General features: G+C 39.0%; 1 protein-coding gene across 9 annotated transcripts in view; it reads right to left on the reverse strand.

Annotated features, from left to right (window-relative positions):
• Positions 1–158: 158 nt before the first annotated feature.
• LOC134323614 (ryanodine receptor 1-like) overlaps positions 159–22,174 on the reverse strand; it is a 139,989-nt gene continuing 117,973 nt past the window's right edge. For all 9 annotated transcript variants that reach the window (XM_063005180.1, XM_063005187.1, XM_063005184.1 and 6 more), the window contains 21 exons: positions 21,005–21,085; positions 20,834–20,922; positions 19,418–19,546; positions 19,223–19,327; positions 14,647–14,728; positions 12,533–13,836; positions 10,898–10,980; positions 10,317–10,488; positions 9,282–9,368; positions 8,315–8,566; positions 7,352–7,482; positions 6,684–6,726; positions 6,387–6,520; positions 6,239–6,299; positions 6,008–6,154; positions 5,727–5,861; positions 5,488–5,644; positions 4,739–4,803; positions 3,630–3,730; positions 3,489–3,540; positions 159–3,398 (listed from right to left, as the gene is read on the reverse strand). In XM_063005180.1, coding sequence (XP_062861250.1) covers positions 3,303–3,398; positions 3,489–3,540; positions 3,630–3,730; positions 4,739–4,803; positions 5,488–5,644; positions 5,727–5,861; positions 6,008–6,154; positions 6,239–6,299; positions 6,387–6,520; positions 6,684–6,726; positions 7,352–7,482; positions 8,315–8,566; positions 9,282–9,368; positions 10,317–10,488; positions 10,898–10,980; positions 12,533–13,836; positions 14,647–14,728; positions 19,223–19,327; positions 19,418–19,546; positions 20,834–20,922; positions 21,005–21,085 — 3,506 coding nt within the window. In that variant the 3' untranslated portion in view covers positions 159–3,302. The remainder of the gene's footprint in view (positions 3,399–3,488; positions 3,541–3,629; positions 3,731–4,738; positions 4,804–5,487; positions 5,645–5,726; positions 5,862–6,007; positions 6,155–6,238; positions 6,300–6,386; positions 6,521–6,683; positions 6,727–7,351; positions 7,483–8,314; positions 8,567–9,281; positions 9,369–10,316; positions 10,489–10,897; positions 10,981–12,532; positions 13,837–14,646; positions 14,729–19,222; positions 19,328–19,417; positions 19,547–20,833; positions 20,923–21,004; positions 21,086–22,174) is intronic.

The raw sequence follows: 22,174 nt of genomic DNA on the forward strand, positions 1-22,174 counted from the left end.
ATGAAATGGCATTTTGACTGATATGCATCCTGAATTGCATGATAAGCTTTAATTACTAATTTAACTGCTGTGACTCAGCGCTCTCTCTCTCTGGGTGTGGTTAATATGTTAGTTATTATTTTTTTTACATTTTTGTAATGAGAAATGACTCAGTAATGTGCTCTTAAAATATATTTTATTGCAATTCTGCAAAGCAGCCCAGTCAGATTCTTACAACTGCAGCACACAATCGTTAAATGTTGTGTGGCTTTGTCCCCGACTTTTCAAGCTCAAATTAGGAATATTTGGGAAAACAAACAATACTATATTGAGTTAAAAGTAACAGCAGAAGTCACAAAGCCATCTGATTAATTCAGTTGCAAACTGGACACACATCTCATCCATGTTCAGTTGGTAATTTCTTTATCAGTACCTTTTTTCTCTAAAAAGTACACAATACATATTTATTTAGTACAGAAAAGCTCAGGATATTTCAAAGCTCCAACTAAAAATATATATATTTATACATCTATATATTTGTTGTCAAAATAAGTTACATTTCAATAAAATCTACAGCATATCGAGTTTCCTTTCTCAAAGATGGCAAAATAATACATCTATACATCAAAGCATTAAGATGCACTGGTAAATAAAGGAAACAAAGGAAACACCTGATCACACTGATGTAACTGTTGGCTAATATCAGTGTTTCTATACAAGTCTAAGAACCACAGAATGAACCCTGCTGGTAGTGTAGAGATGAGCTGCAAAAACACAGTGTGAGTGAATGTGGCAAAACAATCAGCATCTCATTCTAAGACTTTGGAGTGCAGAACAGTTAAACCCCTTTCACACATGCACCTATAACCCGAGAATTTATCAGTGATCTACTATGGTGTGGGTAAGTGTGTGCATAACCCCAAATTAAAATCCCTGGTAGACTTGACAAAGGCAATTTAATAAATGAAGTAACAAAAGAGGGTCATTCTAAAGCAGAACACCCACAAGTTATGTCGAGAATGTAGCGAAAGTAGATAACACAGCTGATAACAGGTGTGTAAAGCTGCACCAACTGCATGATACTGAATTGTGATCTTGCAAAACAGTACAATATATGTAATCCTACCCTGCCACATAATCCAGTAACTATAATAATAAATATAATTATAAAGTAAGTTAAACACACAAGTCTGCCACTGAAATTCTTGTTTTTAAATATGTAGTAATTTAGTATTTATTAAGTAGTAAAATACATGTTAATTTTCTATTGGTTTTATTATTAAGTAGTTACCATAGACAGCGAGAAGCCAATCTCAAGGTAAAGATGGCTCGGGTGATTGAAGGATGTGTTTGTAATCATTTATGTGGCTCTGCCTTTTAAACCATGTTAACAAGGACATTTCTGCCATTCCTTTAAAAAACACACACACATTCTGTGGATTTCAATAAAAATAGTGCAACAACAAACTGTATGCACCAGTACATAACCACTAGTAAAATGATGCTTTGTTATTATTTTTAAAAATGCCCCAGTTTTAAAAACTTTAAAAGAAATAACAATGATGTAGTCACGCATCAGGTAATAAGAGACAATTCATAAAATAATGTAGCTTCAGCCTACACAACAACAGTTTAAAAATAAATGAATATCAGTGGGCAATCAAAAATTGCCATTTCTATTTTCCAGTATTTGAATGTACATTTTACTGGGTCAAACAGAATTATCCAATTTCAGGGCTCACACTGTGTATACAGGAACGCCAGTAACCTACGATCAGATCTGACTACGTCCCAATTTATCATACTGTATTAAAAGCGTGACAAATTAGGACAACTCTGTTATCCCCAGATTAGCCTTAAGTCTTGACTTTAAAGTCTATTTTGCATGAGCCTCGGCCTACACACACATGCAACCATCCAGCAATGCACATCAATGTTTTCTAACAGATGGCAAAAATTCCTTATGAACACAACAATAAAAATCATAAAAAACAGTAAGTGGCTGATTTGTATTTTTACCATATATGGTGTTCTTTTTGAGTTATTTTTTTGTTTTCCACCACTTGGGAGTTTAAGTGCAGGGTCAATGCTGTGATCACTAACATTTATGGTTAAAAGGACTTTAAAAAGCCCAATATCGTTAATCTAATGTACAGCTTAGGCTCGTAATCAACAATCAATGGTAGATTTTAACAGTGAAAAAAAATGCAATTGCCAGAAACTAGCATTAGAATAATTAGGATTGGTTGCTCATACAGGGTTGGTATTGCATTTCTTTAATAATCCGATGGTCAGTACAGACATCTTTTAATACATAAAAAGTTTAACTGTTTAAAAATTTGTGTATTTAAATAATACTAACTCTTACTGGTTTCCTAAATAATAAATTAAAGTGAATGTGAGTTAAAATACTTAAGAAAAACCTGTATGTGTAACTTTACACCCCTTTGGTATCCATGTCAAGTGTGTAAAAAGGGTCTCTTTAAATGTGCAAATGCATTAAAGGACAAAACCTAAACGACCATGTAAATAACCATGTAAACAACCCAGTGTGAGTGTGAAAGGGGCTTTAGTTAAACATTAAATTTTAAGCTCACATCAATTATATGAAGAATCGTAGATAAAATAGATGAAATAGGCTATACAACATTGTCTCAGAAAAAGAACAACAAGATAAAGGCCTTTGGTTAGATTCCTCTCAAAGAATCAAATGTGGCACACATTTATATATCGCGTCCATTAACAAAATCGTCTAGTTTAATTGTCAACAGTTAAACCGATTCCTAGAACATAATGATTGTTACCAGTGTTATGACCACATATGTGGTTCTGGTGTATATATGCTGTATTAAGCTGAGATTTTGTCTGAATTGTCTACTGGGTCTAATAAAAAGATTGATACTGATGTTCTTTAAATAAGAATCATCATATTTTCCATTTCCATTGTACAATTAGGCACAGTGATGTTTTAAAATCCATAGATATACCAAAGAGACCAAGAGAAGAAAGAAAGGCTGTGAGTGCTCATTTTGGTCTGATACAGTCCGTCAAATGATTAACACAATAAATCAATGAATGAAGCCCATACATTTCTTCTCTCTGTCTCTTGCTTTCTCTCTCTCACTCAAACACAGATAAATTAACATTCACACGTTGCATATTTATCTTGCACTTATTTTTACATTCACATAAGGACATAAAAGGCTATGTAAATGTGTGCTTATCTAGTTTAGTGTTTCACTCAATTAAGGAACAATCACTATTCCTCTGAGTTTATATTTTGAAGCACACACACACTAGCACGTCCTATACAGCACCGGACACTAGCCAAGCTGATCCTCATATTGCTTCCTAAAACAGTCGCCAGCCGGGAAAAAGTCCCAGCATCGCTCCTGGTACATCTTCCACACATACGATTCCTACAAGGACAGACAATCAGAGTGAAAAAAATTAAAGGAAACTGTTCAGAACAAGAACAAGAACAAAGTATAATGCAGGGTGACACCAACCTGTCCTGTGTGCTCTGTTTCATCTTTATTGATTAAATACATCAGGAAGAACCTGTACAACCAAGGAGGAAAAATGATTACAATGAGAAACAAACTGTAAACAGAACCAAAGCAGACAGTTTACTAGAATGAGTCACTCACATGTAGTTTGCCAAGTTGTGCTCCTCCATTGTATGAGTTTCAAAACCATGCGGAGTCGTGTCAAAGTAATCACTGCCGATCCCACAGATGAAGCACTTAGTCTAAAAAAGTACAGTGAATGGTGTAAGGACACGATCGGAATCAAAATAATATCATGACAGAAAAAGAGCAGTAATTATTTTGGGTATGGATGGTAACCACATGTCCTTATTAACCGTTATAGAGTGCTTCTCGAGTTATTATTAATATAAAAATATCTACTTCAATCTGTCTCACTAAAAGTAATTTTTTGTCTTACTTGTGGATTTTGTTTAGTATTTTCTCAAGCTTGGATAAGTTTAATAGTTTTAAATTTAAAATCTGAAAGATATCAATGCTGTCTCATTCCTTTTAATTAAACAATAAATATCATTAAATACTTGATGCAGGATTAATAATGTTAAATAAAAGTGTAGAAAATTTTAGCTCTGTATTCAGACTAAATGCAATAACTGCTTAAACGGAGCAAGCCCAAATCCCAGTGGTGCTATCAACCAGGTGACCATCGACACAGACATGTCACAAATCCAGCCTCTCTGTGCTCCTGGAGCTCATGTTGATGTGCCCTGCCCCTCTCTCCAGGAGCACATGTTGGAGAGTGTCTTGTTTAGGTTTCCAAGTTGACACCCCTTCTCAATGATTGGTCAATGATGATGATCCACAGCGGAGACTATTTCCTTTTGTCTTTTGTTATTATTAAACGTGAACATCTCTGCGTGTGTGTCTGCCCCTTTCTTGTCTAGTTAGCCCATTCGTTACAAGACATGACTGACAATGTCTGGAGGGGTGGCCAAATCCCTGCAATGGATTGCTGCCCTTCTCCAGGGTATTCCTGCCCTGCACCCAGTGTTTCTTGGTGTTACCCACCGTGATTCTGACAAGAATAAAGCGTTTGATAAAATGAAATGAAAAAGAGCACAACATTATATACAAAAAGTGACAAGAAAGTTTGTGCACTCTGCCACATTAAAAGCCACAATGATCCAAAAATGATTAAAAATGTTTAAAATTAATAAAATCATTTGGTGGTAAGAATTAATTAATTGTGATGGTGAAGAGAGAACACATACCTCCATGTCCTCCCTGACCTGCTCTTGCTGATCTCTCAGCTCACCAAAGGCATCAATAATCAGACCTGCACAATCCAATACAGCAATTAACATTGGTACCATATCTACACCCATGTTTACTGCACATCACCTGATGTAAAGTACGCTAGCTCACCAGAGTTGGGGTTTCGAATACATTGTATCGAATCTCAGCTCTGCCTTTCCGACTGGGCTGGGCGGCTGTATGAACAACGATTGGCTGTTGTTCAGGGTTAGAGGGTAAGAAAGTCGGAGCATAGGTCCTCATAACTGGTGCGACTGTGGCCTTTGCTGGCTGACTGATGGCGCCTGCACAGGGCTGAGGAATAATGCTGATGGGGGTGTGGCCCTCCATACACAGTGCCCGTCAAGTGTATAAACTCGACTCGTGCAGGTGAAAAATGCACTATCTGTACTGACTGTGCGTACCGGAGGGGGCGCAAGTCAGTTGAGAGGCGTCCTCAGTCAGCGGTGAAGGGTCAAATCGGTATGGAGGACGCACTCAGTGTAATTGGACACGACTGGACTGGGGGATAAAAATTGGGGGAAAAAAGAGGAAAAAAAAAAAAAAAAACTATGCTGCTAATGTACCCTTATTAATAAATGTACTGGTAAAACATCAAAATGAATGAATGAATGAATGAATGAATATTTTACATTTATAATCAAATGCGTGGGTGGCACGGTGGCCTACTTTACAGGCTAACGTCTGGGTATTTTGGAGTCCTCACCCTGAATGATGGCCAGCAGGATAACGATAACGAAGAAGAAGAAAGTAATGTCGAAGACCACGCGGTACAGCTCATATTCGTCTCCAGCCGGATCCTCAATCTCATCACCTATACCACCGCCGGCTCTTACACCCACGTACATGTGAAACAGGTAGCACTAAGAGGACAAGGGCAAAACTATCAATTATCAATTCCTTTCATTTTTGGAACCTTTCTAAATGTATAGTCTGGAGCCTTACAGTCATCATGTCATCACACTTCATGTCCGGTTCATCCTCGTCCTCGCTCATGTTGTAGAACTTGCGGAAGAAGTTGAAAGCCACAACAGTATACAGGTACACGACTACAGCTAGCAAGCCCACTGTCATCACCAGCTACTCCAAAAACAGATGACGAAAAATGAATCAACAAAGATGCATTTAGTCTAAAGACTTTTGGTATTTTTAACTTAAATAAACACAATCTCTGCTTTAAAGTCTTTAAATGACCATGAATTACCATAGCTTTAATTCTACCGCACCTGTTTGCCGTTGTGCGTGACTGAGGACAGGATGGTGCGCAGCGTTTTGACACCCATGGCAATGTCCACCAGGTGGCAGGCAAAGAAAAAGTTGTTGTAGTGACCCAGGAGGGACATGACCATGTACCACACCAGGTAGAGGAAAGTCTGAAAAAGGATTTAATCAGCATGAGCGAATTCAATGTGAATCACTGACTCTAAGAGAAGCACTCGAATGCCCTCAAAACTCACGTTATCTGTGAACACCACTCCAAACTTCCAAATCTGGTACTTGATATCAATAGAGGTGAACCTGAAGACATGAAAGCAAATGTTTTATTAAGGGCTTCTTATTACAACACAAGCAATCTAACATCTAACAGGTGTATTGCTTTAGTACCAGGTAAACATGGATGTATCAGGTTCTGGCTTCTTTTCATGTGTCATTGCACTGACGTCTAGTGATGCCAAGTCCATTCCCAGCAGCTCAGCAATTCTCTCTCTGCCATAGATGTCACCATACTTCTCCAGTACCTGTAGTTAAAAATGAGATGACATGGAAATAAAGGTAGAATTAGGATTAAAGATTGAAAGAATCGAAATAGGAGGCATCAGTATAAGATTGGGTGACATTTCTAGAGCAGAACATACTACAGTACACTGAAAATTTGAGGTGAGAGAACAGTGTGATACTGACCTTTTTCTTCACAAACTTGTCCCAGTAGTTGTTGGGGAAAGACCTGTTCAATAAAGAAAGTTAAAGTTAACTTCAAAAGTCATGTATAATAAACAAAAGCTATGGCTGCAGTCCACTGAGAACTTGGAAACAGTGCAGAAAGTAAAAAGGTAGCCTAATGGGTAAAGCTTTGGTCTATGTATCCCTGCCTCTGCCATTTAGCCACCATTAAGCCTTTGAGCAATGCTCTTCTTGGCTTCAGGGGCCTGATGACCCCAGCTTCCAAACAAGCTTTAATAGATGATCCCCCAAAATTCTCCTGATTTAACATCCCTGGACTTCTACACATGAGAAACATTAAAGGATGTGATGTATTGAAGAAGACCAGCTACACTGCGGCACTTTGTGAAAAAATTGACTATTATACATATATTTTTATATATTATTTGGCTGCCTCTGTATATAGTTGGTTTAGTGTACTGTATTTATAGGTTCATTCATTATTTGCATCTATCACTATAGCTTGGATCTAAGGTTCCAGTCCCCAATCAGTGCTACTGGTCAGTCAGGGTGTCAGCATGGACAAGATAGGCTATGTCCAGGAACGGAGGAGGTTGATGAGAAGAGTGCTGTCTGGGGTGCATTACGTCCAGTGATTCTGGGTAAAAAGTAATAATTCAATATCTTACGGCGTATTTAGCACCAGTCTGTCCCACTGGCCTTTGATGTCATCATCCTCTGGCTGTTCAGTCACATAAATGCCATCGAATTCCAGTTTACGTGCGAGTTCCTTTTCCCTCTTGAAGATGACCAGGGGAACCTGCACCACACACAATTCCATGTCAACAGTGAGCAATGTGCATTTCAACATCTGTTAAATGTAATTATAATTTGTTGCTACAGTGGTAAATTACTCTAGCTTGCTACTGCTTGGATCCAGGGTTTGAATCCCCAGTGGTGCTATCGACTGGTCAGAAGTCTGCATACACACATGATTGGCTATGCCTGGAGAAGGAATTACTGCATTGTGCCTAGTGATTCCTGGGAAGCCAGACCAACCATGACCAGGATAAAGTCCTTGTAAAACATGAATGTTATTGCAATCTGAAATAACTGATGGTTGGGAGCTTTTGTGGACTTTACTTAGTGTCCACTGTTCATGTGAACGGTCTGTGCCAGTCCGCATTTTCATACTGTATCAACCTTGTACTGATACTTAGTTCATATTAGTATATGCAACAAGCCGAGTGAAGTGTTTTGGTGTGGTAGAATACACAGAATTAATTAATGCACTAATCAAACTGCACCGTTTTTACTTTTAGTTTAAGTATGTAAAACAGCTTGTTTATGCAGTATATAGACAAAAATATGTGGACACTTGGCCATAAGCTTGTTTAACATCCCATTTTAAAACCATTTTTGCAGCTTTTACAATGTCTATCCACAATAACATCTTTCCAAAATATTTTGGATGTGTGTGCAGGAATTTGTGCCCTTTAAGTCAAAACTGCATTTGTTCTGTCAGAAACTGTTGTAGAATAAGAGACTCTGCCTCACAGTCAAGGTTCCAGTTTAGTGTACCTCTAGAAATACAGTGTTTTAGGTGTAAATCTTATTTTACAGCTTGATTTTGTAGCTTGTTTAATACTGACCTTAAGACAGTTGTAGCCGATAATGCAGAGGCCGGAAATGATTGTGTGTAAAATTCCGAGCAAGAACATTGTAGGCTCCATGTAACCTGTACTCTCCTCCAGAAAGTAATACACAGGTCCTTCATCATCATCTTCCTCCCCATTTTCTTCCATTCCTGAACCTTCTGGCTCACCACCGGATCCCTCAGCCATACCTGAACCCTCAAACATGCCTGAGCCTTCAAACTCCTCACCCGGAGGGCTGCTGGATACCTGAAAGATAAAGTATGGACAAAGATTTATAAAAGCACATGCATCAATTTAATAATGAAAATAGCTAAACAATTCAGGATCTATAAAATGACACTATAATACATTTGACTGTTATTTTTGCCATATATATGACCCATGCTGGTTGAGGAGGGCCACTTTGACATGTGCAACCACCAGATGCTATCTGAGTATTTATACAGAAAGCCTAGGGACAAATGCAGCTCTGAATCATTTGACAAAGCTCAGAGTCTGTAAGCTAGATGGACAGTATTGCGCCCTTAATTACTTTGAGCAAGCTCTCTCGTTTACTGTTAACGGCTCATCTTGTATACATTCGGCTTTACTGAATCCCTCAATCGATTCAGTTCACCGAGTCGACTCATTGTTTTACTTTTTCCTATTGAGCAATTGGTGTGCTGACCACCCAGCCTTATTTAAGTTCTCTAAAGAGCCACTACAAGGAAAGAGTCAACTCCTCGTTTATTTGACTCATCATAGTTTTGTTTTTGAACTGGACAGTAGGCATCACTGTTGAAAAAGTAAGATGGTTACTCCCCATCTGGCCATTTCCACTCTAGGACACAGCCAACTGTACCTGTAGCACACCTGACCAGGCAGGCAGCACAGCTAAGACTAGAACCCAGGAAGGTGAGCTAGCACACGGCAAATGTGTAATTAAAATCCTAAATAAATCAAGATTTATTCTGTTGTTTACCTTGTAAAAAAGCAGGATGAAGTTCAGAGCAAATGCCATGAACAGAGCCAGGAAGCGCAGGTTGTAGAAGTTGCGAGACAGGCAGTTCTAAATAGAAAATAAAAAGCATATATTTTATAATAAAAAACTTTTACTATTTAATAATTAAAACACCCATTTTATATCAATTTGTACTAAAAATAACAGATCAATCACAAAAAAACATTCAACAAAGCTATTTATGTTTGCCTTTTCCCACTGCATTTCACTTTGTTTTACCACTGTTTCATCCTGGTCAGGGATGTGGTGGGTCCATTTTTCCCAGGAAAAAAAAGGAATGAAAAACAATCTGCATTGCTGTGTGTAGATTTTTCTACAACAATAAACTTATAAGCCAATCATGATATTTTTTAAGATTCTGATGGTTTCATGGTATATCACGGTTATGTCTGTGGCTTATTCTACTGTCATAAGTACATAGAATATAAAACGTTTTAATTTCACCATGTATATAGTGAAGGTTTTCAGTACTATAAGCTTTGCTCGGCCCCATAAAATGACACAATATATGATGGAATCAGTACTCGTGAAACAATTGCAATAAATACAATTGCTATTGTTTATTTAATATTTAAGTATTGTGCAATTACCCTTTAAGAAATAAAATGACATTTGCAAACTCCACTGTACTTGACCACTGGTCTGTTGTAGAAAAGTGGACGACTTTATATATCTACGCTTCCAGTTTGCTTATAACGTTGGTTTAGCATCTGACCAGAATTATTTTTGCCCCTGGAATCGACTGTTTTAATTATTGTTCTGTAAGCTTCTTTCTCGACTGTCTATAGAGGAATATTATATGATCTGCTGCCTACTGAAGCATACAACTGTTGTATTAATTTTGCTATGGTATGGCAGTATTTGAAAAACCCATTTGGTATGAGGAATCAAAGACGGTATACCGAATGTACCATCATACCACCCAGCCCTAGTTTCTATCATTTCATTTTCATGTTGTACCACCACTTTATCCATATCATAGTCTCGTGAACTTACCATAAACTTGATTCTCTGGACCTCCAACTCATTCCAAAGTTCAAAGGCTTCACCAGCAGCTTCTTTCTCCTTCTTAGTTTTGGTTTTTACTTGTTGTTGCTTATCCTCTTTAACCTTTTTCTCCTCTGGCTCGGCCACAGCTTCCTTCTCGGCTTTCTCTCCGTTTTCAGCACTTAAAATGACACGTTAGTTAGTATATTTGTTGCTCATCAGGGGTCTTTGTTTCTGGAATCTGTAAAGCTGCTTTGAGACAATGTCTATTAGGCAGGAACGCATAAATCAACCCACTGTAGTCCCAAGTATGAATCCCAAAAGCTTTAGCGCTCATCAGTGCTTACAAGTCATGACTGATTCAGGGTCTATATAAAGAAAGCCCAGAGACCAGTGCAGTGCCAATTCATTTAACAAAACTCCTTTGGTAAAGTAGAATTCATCTTTACCTACTTCAAGAGAGCTCTCTATAAGGTCTCATTCAACTAGTCATGTAGCTTTATTAGAAACCACACTGTAGACATGCTAATAGTTTTTTCTTCTGTGGGGAACTTGGTGGAACATTACTAATCATTCAATCTTATACTTACTCTGCTTTTTCTGGTTCTGGGGCTGGCTCTTCTACTACTGGCTCTTCTTCAACAGTTTCCTCTTCCTGTCCTTCTTCGCCCAACTGAGAAACCAGAACAAAAACATGCAAAATGAAAAACAGCAATGTAATAATTTAGAACATTAAAATGGCTTGAAATGCAACATGAAACATGAAACAAAAGCTCATCTCCATTAGTGAAAATATACTGTATGGCCAAAAGTATGTGGACCATAAACATTTTGGACATCCTTTAAAAACAAGGAACTATAAAGTTATCTCAGCCTTTTGTGCCTATAACAGTCTTTACATTTCTTGGAAGACTTGTTAGCAATGGGTGTGGCTACGACCGAAACCAGATAAATAAAAAAAACATGGTTGGTACTTTTACATATCTTTGGTCATATCGTGTATTATAATATAGAACTTTTTAATCCTCTATGTTGAATATAATATAAGATAATTAAAGTAATTAAAACAAATTTTCTTACTGTGATGGTGTGTGTCTCAGTGTTTTGAGACCACATCTTTGTTTTTGTCAGGGGCAATGGCAGCTTAGTGGTTAAGGTACTGGATTAGTGATGGGAAGGTTGCTGATTCATGCTTAATACAGCCAAGCTGCCACTGTTGGGCCCCTCAGCAAGGCCCTTAACCCTTAAGTGCCTGTATTGTGATCGTTTACAATTCTTGCTTTAGATAAATGTGTCTGCCAGTTGCTGTTAATGTAAACATGTGATCAGAATAAAATAAAAAGATTATTTAAATGACAGTCTTTAGACAGCCAATTCTACTGTTTTACCGGCAGATGTAGCCAGATAAATGAAATACAATACTTTTAAACTTGTGTTACAGCTCAAGGTTCTGAGAAATGGTAAGAATCAGCTTTTCAGAGAGAGTCTAAAACGTTTATCGTAAAGCTTAACGTATTAAAAGAACAAGACAGGAACACTAAACTTCTCTTAATTATTACTGCTCGTAAGTTCTCTCCTCCAAGTAAGAAGCATAAACAAAAAAGAATTAAAGGTAAAGAGCAGGTTGTATTGTATTTTTATTGATTTTTAACTGTTTTTTAATTGTATTTTAGTGTTTTATATTATATTTCTGTTATTTTTAGTATATAAGTGTCAAAAACAACCCCATTATTGTACATGAGCCTAAAATGTATGCAGTTCCACAGGACCATGGAACACATTGACAGGTTCCCCATGCATCCTTATGGGAAAAAATACCTTTAAACTCAACGCCAGTCCCAGAACCAACTGACGTTAAGTTTCAAGGTACCACTGTACACTATATGGACAAAAGTACTGGGACACCCCTTAAAATGTTTCAATTTAGGTGTTTCAGCCTCAGCAACTGCTAACAGATGTAATAAATCAATTATCTAAAGGAAATTATATGCTTCCAACTTTGGGGAAGGCCCTTTTCTGTTCCAGACTGTGCCCCTGAGCAAGGTCTATAAAAAAATTATATAGCCGAAAAGATGTGACATCCAACAAGCTCAAGGTCAGGTGTCCAAATACTTGACTGTATTTAATACTAAGAAAAACTATTAAGTATTTCTTTTATCCTTTTTGATATTTAAAATATTAAGTAGCAATAAAATTATATATAAATATTTTTATTTGGTGCTCACCAGTTTTCTCTTGAGCAATGGGGTGCCCTCTGGTGTTGGAGGCTCCTCTGGCTCTGTCTCACCCATATCTCCTAAACCTCCAGGGGTATCAAATCCAGACCTGCCACCTCCCTCTGCTTCCTCTTCCACATCTTCCTCTTCTCCAGCACCAATTTCCTCTCCTTCTCCTGATCCACCTGCTTCCTGGACTTTTCCTGGCTCGGATGAGACTTCGCCGTGCACCTCATCCTGAGTTGGGTCAGGCATGTTAGTTAGGATTTCGGTTAACGTCATCTTCTTGGCTCCCTCTACGAGGCCACCTCCAAAGAGTGTTTTCCAGATCAGCATAAAGAAGCCTTTGCAGATGCTGTAGATGAAATGCAAGATTCCCATGATTATGGTAAAGAAGAAGGTGGCAAGGCCTACGATCATCTCCTTTATGGTCATCTTCCGGAGTCTGCGATAGCGTCTGCGAAGGTTGCGGAAGGTGAAAAGTTTAAAGAAGTTCACAACACTCTTGATGAAGTCTGCAAACGCCGAGCTGGACTCGGCAGGAGCCTCCTCTCCATTCCCTTCCTCTCCTTCACCTGCGCTTTCATTTGCCCCTCCACCACTTTCCTCTTCTTCCTCATCATCCTCATCTCCGTTCGGTTCTTCCTCTTGCTCAGAGATCTGGGAGGCTATGTTCATCTCAAAGATGGTGTCCTCGCAGAAGTTCACAAACATCTCCATCTTTTCCGATTCTGCACCTTCATTGACCACGTCGAATATGAACTGCCTCTTAGACTCTCGGACCTGAGGCATTTCCCACTGGTTGCGGTTGGCCTCGCTGATCTCAAAGTAGATACGCTCGATCTTTCGACTGGCACCCATGATCTCAATGCGGCCCAGGAAGGGGCGGAAATAGTTCAAGACACTTTCAGCCTGCTCTAAGAAGTTCTGTAGGCGTGTGTCATGCGGTACGTGTTCAGAGAGGTTGGTGAGTAGCACGGCGATGTTGAACCCAATGTCTTTGGCTGGCTCCTGAAAGCGATCGGCAAACTCTTCGAAGTTGATCATCTCATTCTCATCAGCCTCGGAGCAGGAGAGCAGGAACTGGATCTCAGAGGGCGAGTACTGCTTTTGGCTGTCCATGGCTTTGGAGAAGTCTTTCTTAGAGATAAGGCCACGCGGGTCGGTCACATAGTCGCGGAAGGCATCTGATGCCACGATGTCCTTCAGCTTAAGGAACATGTCAAAGAACTTGAGGATCATCTCAACGTTGCTGGATGACTCTACCAACATGTCTACCATCTGGCGAGCAATGGTGCCATTTACGATGTTACCTGATTAGAAAGAACAAAAAAATGAATTTACATCTCCAGTTCCCTTCCATTGTATAGTCAATTTCCACTTATTTCCTGACAATCATGCTGGCCAATGAGGACGTCAGACTAGCACATACGCCGTCCAAGTTGATGACCCTATCAAGTTGCTCTTTGTACCAGCCAGTGGCGGATTCCCACATAGAACAGTCACATGCACAAAGGAACATGCTATATTTTAAGTACTTCATCACCACTGGTGCCAGTGCCTTGACCAGACAGTAGAAGTCACTGTTATAGCAGCAGAACAGTGATACCAATATGACCCCCCTGTAATGCTCCCACCAGGCCCTTTCCGGTAATTGCGCTGTGCTTTTAAAGTGTTACATGTCCAGAATAAAGAGTTATTAAATGTTTAATGACTTTTAAATTATATCAAGTGTAATTAAGTGTAATTAATAGTGTAATGATGTCAGGGACAGTGGTAGCCTAGTGGGTAGAGCTTTGGGCTATCAACCGGAAGATTGGGGGTTCAAATCCAGGCTCTGCTATGCAGCCACTGTTGGGTCCTTGAGCAAGGCCCTTAACCCTGTCTGCTCCAGGGGCGCCTTACGATGGCTGACCCTGCACTCTGACCCCAGCTTCCAAACAAGCTGGGATATGCGAAGAAAGAATTTAATTGTACTGTACACGTGTATATGTATGTATGACAAATAAAGTCTATCTATCTATATCTAATTAAGCGTAAATATTTGTAAGACACGTCCAGCCATTAAGGGGTGAAACAAGATGTTAAGTCTTTTCTTTGAACAAGGTGTAAAAGTGTCTTACCCTCCAGTAGAGACAGTAGCATAACCACCATGTCTTTTTGCAGGTCCAAAAGCTCCTTCAGAAGACCAATCTGACTGGAATCCTAGAATGACAAAAGCACAAGCAAACATCAATCACATACACATTTTTACAAAGTGTTCCTAAAAATATAGATCTTTAAAACTTAATTCACCTTTCTGAGAGCCAGGGCTAAATTCTGATCATTTTTTGTTTCTTGTGATATTGTAAAAATTTTTAAAGAGCTTTTAAATCAACCCCCCCCCCCAACTAAAATTGGCTTAAAATTGCCAGTACCCCATTCGCACCCCATCCAGTCGTAGACAAAGTGGAACGTATCTCTCTTTCGGGACTGCTGCTACCCTCACCCCTAATCAAGAAGAGCAGATGCTGTCCAAGCTCGTCAGACACATGTGCATCTGATCGCTTTTTTCACCGGCCGGGGCAGGGTCTCAAAGAGAGCAGTATCGTGTACGGAAAGCCACGTACTGCCATCTGTGATCAGCCGTTCCCTGTGCAGATGCTTCTATTGGTCAGCAGAGGCCACACTTACACCATTAATAAAGAATAGTCATTCAGCCAGTCCCTCCCCCTACAGATATACAGCCAATCGTGGAAGGGTTTGATTTTTATGGGTACAACAACAGTACCATTCATTTGACTCGTTATATTGGAGTTAATATCATGGACAGGATGTCCAACAAGCTCATATTTTTTTGTCATATAGTGCACTTGTCAAGCCAATAAAGTCAGGTACTTGAATGATCCTGAAATGTGGCATGTAAATAGGGAGGGAGGCTGTACCTGTATTTTACCTTTGATATTTAAGTAATATAAGTAGTAACCTATAGTTCCCGAGCTCATCCTCACCAGTTTTTTAAATATGCCAACAATGAAGAATCTCCATACCCTACCTCATATTAAGGCCTTTATATCATGTAATCCCACTGTTACCTTACCTCTGGGTGTGTTTTACTCCGAAACTGATCCTGGTTTGCATTTAATTAACAGATACAAATAGAGCATCATACACAAAATATCTACACTAATAGCTACACCATATGCATATATGAATGGGGATAGAGTAAAGACACATGGCTAAAACTTAAAAAGCATGAAACATATAGCAGTGACAATAAAGCAGCTAAATCGAATCATTCTAAACAGTCATTATTGTCTACGTTACTAATAAGAAGCATTATTAAGCCCTAATGGCATGTAATGCCATGACTTTGGCATTTATTGCATGCTCACAAATCTATACTGACATCATTTATTTCTCCAGTTGTATGTTAGCCAGTCCTGATAAAGTCTAGAATTTTTTCAGCTGTAACCCATCTATCTATCATTGTGTACCTGGTTTTGGTTACAGTAGGTTACATGGTAGTTGGTGATCAAACATGGTGACACAGTGGGTAGTGTTGTCACCTCACAGCAAAAAGGGCCTGGGTTCTTTCTGTGTAGAGTTTGCATGTTCTCCCTGTGTCTGTCCCAAAGTCATGCAGTCAGGTCAGTTGGAGCTACTAGAAATTGTCCTAAGTGTTTGTGTGAATGTGTGAGGGTGTGTCTGCCCTGTGATGTACTGGTGAGGTGTCTGGGGTTCTTCCTGCCTTATACCCTATGAATGAGACCCACAGTGACCCTGACCAGGACAAAAAAATTAATGAATGGTAGTTGGGCAAAGCTTGGGTCCTATACATTACTGATTTCCTATAGACACATCAATCACTGTTCCTCTTGAGCTTCACGCTCCCACTGTCTATACCACAAGGTATTTCTTTCTTGCCACTTTAATCAAAAATTAAGGAGAATTAGGTATTATTATTCACCCTACTAGCTTAACTGTAGCCTGTAGAATATGATCATTCATTAGCTAGGTTTTTTATATGTATATCTTTTTCCTATATACAGTATGTGAGACATTTGTACATACTAGTGATTTACGTCGGCATCAACAGCAGCTAACCCAGGCTAAAAAATACAGAATAATAAGCTGAAGTAAGCAGTGGACAATGTGGCGTATGGGGGACATACATTTTAGACTTTGTAAAATGAAAACTAAGGTAAGACACAAATCCTTACGCCATTTCGGAGTCCTGGATCAGGATGCGTCTGGCAGTGTTATAAATAAAATATATATATATATTTATTCAATTTTTTTTTTTTGCTTTGCTGTCTTGATGAACCTTACTAATGTAGTAGTTTTTAACAAGTGTTTACTTGTGATTGACACCTCTTTAGGAGAGACGACAGACAACATATAACTGGACCTGAGCATCATGACAATAAAGATTGTAATAAATTCTACTACAGTAAGAATTGATTCTGGGTAATTTGAGAAACCAGTGTAATAAAGAAGTGGATAATATCCACAGTCCACATGCAAGACACATTTACATTTTTGGCATTTGGCAGATGCTTTTATCCAAAGCTACAGTACACTGTCTAAGCACTTGAGGTTTAAGAGCCTTGCTCAAGGGCCCAACAGTGGCAACCTGGCAGAGCTGAGGCTTGAATAGGCAACCTTCTGATTACTGGACCAGTACCTTTAACCACTACGCTACAACTGCCCAAGACACGTAATACAACTGGGTATTAACAAGTTCTCTGCAACTCAAACTAATTTTTATAGAACAGCATCTAGTAGTGTGTGTTAGTGCTAGGAATATGACACTTGGCAACATTTCAATATGTCTCTTAATACACAGTACATAGCGCAAGTGCATATGATGCGTAACATGTTGTTTACTTCTCTGAAACAGTGGTATATTAGTGGTATAATATAATATTAATGGGATAATATGCATTATTTAATTATATAGGGAGGAAATACTCTCTCAAACAAAAAGAAGAAAAATACGGGGAAAAAAATGAAATGTGTTTAGAGGTACAACAGCAAAACCAGAGAGCATTAGGGTCGGGGAGTTAAAAGAAATAAGAAAACGTTGAAATTGGGCGTATATATTAGTGTACCAGACAACATTTTTTTCACACAAACAACACAAACACAGAAAACTACTACTATTAGTATACACACTATTTCAAGACAGAAAAACTATTACAATATTAAAGGAAAAAGAAAACTATAATTATTGTATTCATAGTAGGACTGCTAAGAAGGGATTGTTGATAAGAGAGAAATAAATGAATAAATACATACTTTACTCTGCAGTCCCCATGTGAAAAAAAATTTACATAACAAATTAATTAAGAACAACAATTAAGAAATCACATCGCATACTACATCAGTGGCAGTTGTTCTGGAAGTTAATCAATCCCAGCAGTGCTATCGGCCGATCAGGTGATATGATTGGCTATTTCTGGGAGGGGGATTGTGATGGATTGGTGTCTTACTTACGGAGTGTGGTATTGCATTGCACCCAGAGATTCCAGTGATACACTGAATCTCCACAGAAATAAGGAATGGTGCTGATTATAGCTACAGTTTTAGTGTGTTTCTACATGGTAGCGCGTGTTGGATGGCTATGAGTGTATCGAATGCAGCAGTCTTGTTTTTCTTGTCTTGGTTTTAAACACATTATTGTTAATGCTTTGAGGAAAATGATGCTCCAACTATATATAATATAAAGCCAAAAGCATCATGTGATCAACTACCCTCCCTTGAGTACTAACACACAAGTTGTGCATACAAAAATCTCTGGTCTCAGACTGTACAACAACGAGTGCAAAGAGGAAAATGTTTCTAATAAAGAAGCCTGTATGTGTAAACAGTATTTAGAAATCCCAACAATACTGCTGCATCTGATACACTTAAAGAAGAACAACACACATAATCATGTTAGTTATTGCAGTCATTGAAGTGCTAAGAATGATCCATCAGCCAAATAGATTCTGATTAGTAAAGGTCCTATTGGGGTGCCTTTTTAATTGAAGTATGGAGTAGAGGAGGGTAACAAGGTGTAAAGAGCACCAACCGGCTACAGTAAGTCATTATATACCCACAACATACATCTTTATGGCAGATGTACCTTCTAAAATAGTCAATCATTGTATGTACAAGATAGATTAACCTTATAATGTGGACAGTCAGTACACGCACAATGGGGGTGGAAAGGTTCAAGAAGTCTGAGAACACTAGTACACGTTTCTATTTTATTTTTTAAGTTTCTCCAATCGTACAAATAATATCGTCAGCAAATTATATAATCAGGATCATTTTTAAGAAGTTGAACCTAACTATGTATGTTTAGAATTTCTAAGTATTTGGGAACCATTTCTGTGGTTGATGAAAATATACTGAATTTGAATTTCATGTTCATCAGCCGCTTTCTCCTGGATGGGACTGTGGCTGGTCTCGTTCTACCCTGCACACCAGGCGCAAGGCAGGAGTATCCCAGCCAGGGCACTGATCTATCGCAGAGCTTTGCCCAAGTCAAAAAAAATCTGTGTAGACACCGGGCCGGGCAATAGTACCGCCAAAAGACATCAACTTTGTTCGTGTGCTTTTCATTAGTTTCTAATAACAGACCCAATGCACCCAATATTACGCTCAACTCTTGCTTTGTTCAGTCTGTATTTGTAAACAGGTGTGTGGGAATTTGTGTTTATACACTCTTACCTGTGCCAGTTTCATCATCATGTGCGCAAACACATGCAGGAATCCCACCACAGCATCCCACAATCTGCTGTGAGCCAGTGACTGCTGGTTACCAGTGCACGGGCCCTAAGGAATACCAAAATAAAGTTTGCAAAGTTCAAGAAGAGCTGCAAAAAAAGAGTCACTTGAAGAGTTAATACAGGATAAAACTCCTACCTGAATATATTCTGTCAGGCTGTTAAAGACCTGCTTGGCTACATGCATCGCTTTGGAGAAGTTCCTCTTGCCTGGTTCATCAATGATGTCTTTTCCAGAATAATACCAGTAGAAATCACTGATGGATTCCTGCAAATGAGGCAAGGAGGTCAATTAAGGGGGTTTGTTTAGCAACAAACATCTTATTTAACAATAAACTTGACACTGGTGTCTATAATATACGAACTACACAGTCGAGTCACATTATTATGACCACCAGCTAATATCTAGAGTAACTGTCGTGTGCAGCACGAACAGCAGCTAGACAGGCTGGGAGGTCTTTACAGGTATCTGAAGCCATGATGACTCCAGTGCATCCCATAGCTTCTGGAGGGTGTGTAGGGGAGGTTCCATAGAGCAAACAAGATGATCAAGATGGTCCTACAGATGCTCTATTTAGATCAAGTTTGGGGAATTAGGGGGCCAGGGTAGTACTTGGAAGTTTTGGTCATGCTCTTCCAACCAATGTCTGACATGTCGCATTGTCTTGCTGTAAGACCCCATCCGCCCCAGGGAAGACAATTTTACCCATGGTACTTTTATCCATGACAGCAATGAGGGATATACATGCAGACAGCCTATCGCACACCTTATATACCCACCAAGTCAGCTCACAAAACATGACTTCCTTTATGAGCTACATGCTGCCACCATGTGACTCGACTGAGTATATGGCCAAAAGTATGTGGAGACCTGACCATGGGCTTGTTGGACATCTGAATCCAAAGGCATAGGCATTAAGCTGAGCGCTATTAACATTGACCTCTACAGTGGTGATCCTTCCTGTTGCTAGACACAAAATCCAAAACAGAAAAATAACTAACCTTGTATGCACTATACACTCTATGGAACAAGTATTGGGACACCTTTTTTTATTTATGTGTTGAATTGATGTGACTGGCAAGGGTGTTGTGCAAGTGGTGGAGGTGACCAGAGTGCAACAACTACAAACCTTAATGCTTCTTTTTATGGAATTAATTTAAAGCTTGCTTTGCAATATTGTGTAAAGTTCTGAAGCCTCATTTCAGAGGTCTAAGAGGTCAACAGTAGTTCTGCTTTAGGCTGACACCATGACTTGAAATAGTACATATGCAACATAGAATAGAATGCCTTTATCATCAAATATACATATACAGGTGTGCAGTACAACAAAATTCATTATTCGCATATCCCAGCTTGTTCGGAAGCTGGGTTCAGAGTGCTGGGTCAGCCATTGTACAACGCCCCTGGAGCAGAGAGGGTTAAGGGCCTTGCTCAAGGGCCCAACAGTGGCAGCATTGTAGAGCCAGGATTCGAACTCTCAACCTTTGAATCCTGGCTACCACTGTCCTCAACCTTGTGCGACCATGGCCTCAGATTGCGCTGTACTTTGTATACCTGTAATCTCAGTAGGTAATCCACAGTGCAGATGATAATGTTGATAGTGGTGGTACTGCCAGTTTGGGTGCGCAGGTAGTTCTGGAAATCTAAAAATAGAACAGAAATGCTTAGATGAAGAATTTTTTTACATTCAAATTGTCCCGTGTGTGGTTTTCCTCCTGAACTTGCCATTATTGTGGCCCTCGCAAAGCAGCTGCAGGAAGCGGAAGAGGTCGCATGTGAATTCATCATCTGCCATTACTTTCTCATCTGCACACATACGAAAGGTGATCGTTATTAGAAAAAAAATGTGTTTCTTGCTGGAGTTGGTGTGTGACAACAAACTAGACTTTAGTGAGGAATTAAAAAAATACCATGCGATGAAATTTTGTTAATTTAATTAATGTGTGATAACAGACGAAACAACAAACATGAACATATATAGATGAACACAGCCCAATATGACACACAACATGAAAAACCCACTCAACAAACTGATGAACACAGAGAATACAATGAAGAACTCACATAACATGCCTACCTGCTGGGATCATGTTGTCCAGGAAAAGTGGATTACAGTAACATGCCCACCTGACACACCCATATAGGTTGGCAGCAGGCATGCAGGCACAGATTGACTAATTGTGTTGGTTCCTTTAAACTGCACTTGAAAGCTGGGGGTAGCTTTTTATAACTGGCATCCCAGCCTCAGCAAGAGTGCAGAAACAAGAGGTTGAAACTAAGAAGCCATTAACATTCTGGCAAAGAGGCTGCGATTTTAAAGACACCCCTCCACCTGAAGTGAATGACCACTCAATGAGGCGCAGAGACTGCCATATTAAAGAACCGGCACTGTCAGTCATTTGTGCCTCCATGCATAATACTGTATCCCCCAACCGCAGCTATATGGCAGGTGGGTCTGTTTCAATTTTAATAAACATAGATAAGGGAAAAAAAAAGAAAGCACACAAACACAAAAATGGAGACAAGTGAAAGGACACACAGCCATGCAAGACAGATCTACTGCATCTCTGCTGTGAAAAAAGAGAACCAATTAAACTGAGAGGAAGCTGGGAAATACCAGTCAAATAATATACACAACATTTTTGTAGGGCTGCCACTAACGACTATTTTTCTATCAATACATCTATTTACTTTTTTATCAATTAGTCGATTAATCTAAACGATTAATTTTCCTCCAAAAAATTTTCTTCTGAATCTCATTTACGCTTCTTTTATTTTAACAACAAACTGGATGGCATAATAACATGGCACAAAACTAAATATAAACAGGGTTTATGTCCATATTATCACATTCTCAAGTGCTTCATATTAAACAAAGTGCAACACATGTTTATG

Source organism: Trichomycterus rosablanca, chromosome 11 (assembly GCF_030014385.1).
Source record: "Trichomycterus rosablanca isolate fTriRos1 chromosome 11, fTriRos1.hap1, whole genome shotgun sequence".
Classification (NCBI taxonomy): Eukaryota; Metazoa; Chordata; class Actinopteri; order Siluriformes; family Trichomycteridae; genus Trichomycterus; species Trichomycterus rosablanca.